The sequence below is a fragment of the Triticum dicoccoides genome, chromosome 4B, assembly GCF_002162155.2.
Source record: "Triticum dicoccoides isolate Atlit2015 ecotype Zavitan chromosome 4B, WEW_v2.0, whole genome shotgun sequence".
NCBI lineage: Eukaryota > Viridiplantae > Streptophyta > Magnoliopsida > Poales > Poaceae > Triticum > Triticum dicoccoides.
Genome location: NC_041387.1, coordinates 658,692,907 through 658,694,810, shown reverse-complemented (window position 1 = coordinate 658,694,810; position 1,904 = coordinate 658,692,907). Strand labels below are relative to the sequence as shown.

The window sequence follows — 1,904 nt, the reverse complement described above, 5'->3', positions numbered from 1 at the left end:
GAGTGTGCAAGGTCCAGTGAGGGCGAGGAGCCCCGCCGAGAACGCGTTGGAGAGGGCGTCGGGAAGGCGGCGAGGAGGCCTGGAGAGAGGCCGCCAAGTGGTGGGCAGTTCAGCAGAGGGAAGTGCGAAGGGCGTGGCGGGCCCCGGCGGCGAAGGGCGATGCAGCCCGCGGCGACCCGCGGCGAAGGGCGCGGCGGGCGGCGAACAGCGGCGGCTAACGGCTGCGGGAGCAACGGCGGGGCGGCGAACGGCGCAGGGGAGGAACCGCCTGTGTTGTGCCGTTCGTTGGGAGGGGGAGGGGGCAGTAGGTCGTGCCTCGTGCGTTGTTGCCAGAGTTTTTTTTGTTTTTTGAACGGCAGGGCAGGGTTTGCGATCGATGGTTTAGTGGCTTGATGTGTGTTTTTAGCGTTAAACATCAGAGAATTAAGAGCCATTAAATCTTGTTGATGGATGGGTCTGATTGTTTGATTCTCCGCTCTTTTTTTTTATAGTGGTAGTAGATAAATGACCCATTGTAGACATCATTTTTTGTCATCTTTAAATTATATGTAAGGCTTAAGATAAGACTGTCTTATCAACCATTATACATGCCCTAATACACGTCGCAGTTTTGAAGTTCGGTTGAACTAACCTTAGTTTAAAATTTTGACACTTATTTTGGAATCGACGGAGTAGCTCTACTTTGGTTCTTGCTCTAACCGTCCTTTTCATCGCGAGGCCAGTTTTTGACGTCTAGTCCACCTCTTAAATTTTTTGTAAGTGCTTGTTACTTAAACCGTGGCCAGCGGGAGGGGGGTGGTTACTTAATTACCCGGCGTTGGCGAATTCGTAGAGCCTGCCGGTGGGGGAGAAGACGATGAGGGCGACCTCGGCGTCGCAGAGGACGGAGAGCTCGAAGGCCTTCTTGCACAACCCTCTGCGGCGCTTAGAGAAGGCCACCTGCCGGCTCGTCCGGTCCTCTATCAGCTTCACCCGTGTCTTCCCCCGCGCCATCCTCTTCCACCACCGCCACAGATCCAATGCATGCAAAACCAAATTACCCAGAAAAATCTCCTCCTCCGGTCGTCCTGGAGGCAGGAGATCTAGGAGGCAAAGTGAGTGGGACGACTCACCAAAAGTGGCATGTGCCTGGTGGTGTGGCGTTGCGCGCCGTTTTAAGAGACGACAAAACCTCGTTTCCATGCCCTGTCATAAGGAAAAAGAAGAAGAGGTTGAGTATATAATATGCCCCCAAAGCGAACAGCATCGATTCAAAGCTAGCGTCAATTGGCTGTCATTTTCCTTTCTTGTTTTTCTGTTTTTAGATGGCTGTCCCCTGCCTGGGAGAGGCAAGTAGGGAGGTCAGGAAGAAGCTTTTGCGCTGGTACTATAGTAGTATTTTCGGGCTTGAATCAATTCCCTTCACCTGCCGCCGCACCGTCCTACCATCGTGCACGATTTAGATATCCAACGATTCCACACATATGTAGGGTTGTGGGGCTTTGCGCTTTTTCTTCAAATGTTGAGGGTGCACATCACATGATCTACAGAACAACGATGTTTGTGGCATCTCCCCTTAAAAAGGACATGTGTACACTAATAGAAAACAGAGCTTTGATCACAGCTCAATGTACACATTAGTCCCGGTTGCATCACGAACCGGGACTAATGTAAGCATTAGTCCCGGTTCAAGCGGCTAAGGTGTTGGGAAGGCATTAGTCCCGATCCACTCCGCACCCTTTAGTCCCGGTTCGTGTCTCGAACCGACACCAAAGGTTAGACCTATAGTCTCGGTTTGAGACACGAACCGGGACTAAAGGGTGTGATGCCCTTTAGTCTCGGTTCATATCTCAAACCGGGACTAAAGGCCAATTTTCAAACTCTATCCCCTCCCCCCCTATGTACCGCCTTTTCAGTTTGTAAAA

General features: G+C 51.7%; 1 protein-coding gene across 1 annotated transcript in view; it reads right to left on the bottom strand.

Moving 5' to 3' along the window:
• The window catches only part of LOC119293010 (MADS-box transcription factor 50-like), a 77,366-nt gene extending 76,373 nt beyond the window's left edge, over nt 1–993 (bottom strand). The window contains exon 1 of the mRNA XM_037571626.1: nt 812–993. Coding sequence (XP_037427523.1) covers nt 812–993 — 182 coding nt within the window. The remainder of the gene's footprint in view (nt 1–811) is intronic.
• Between the last annotated feature and the right edge of the window lie 911 nt (nt 994–1,904).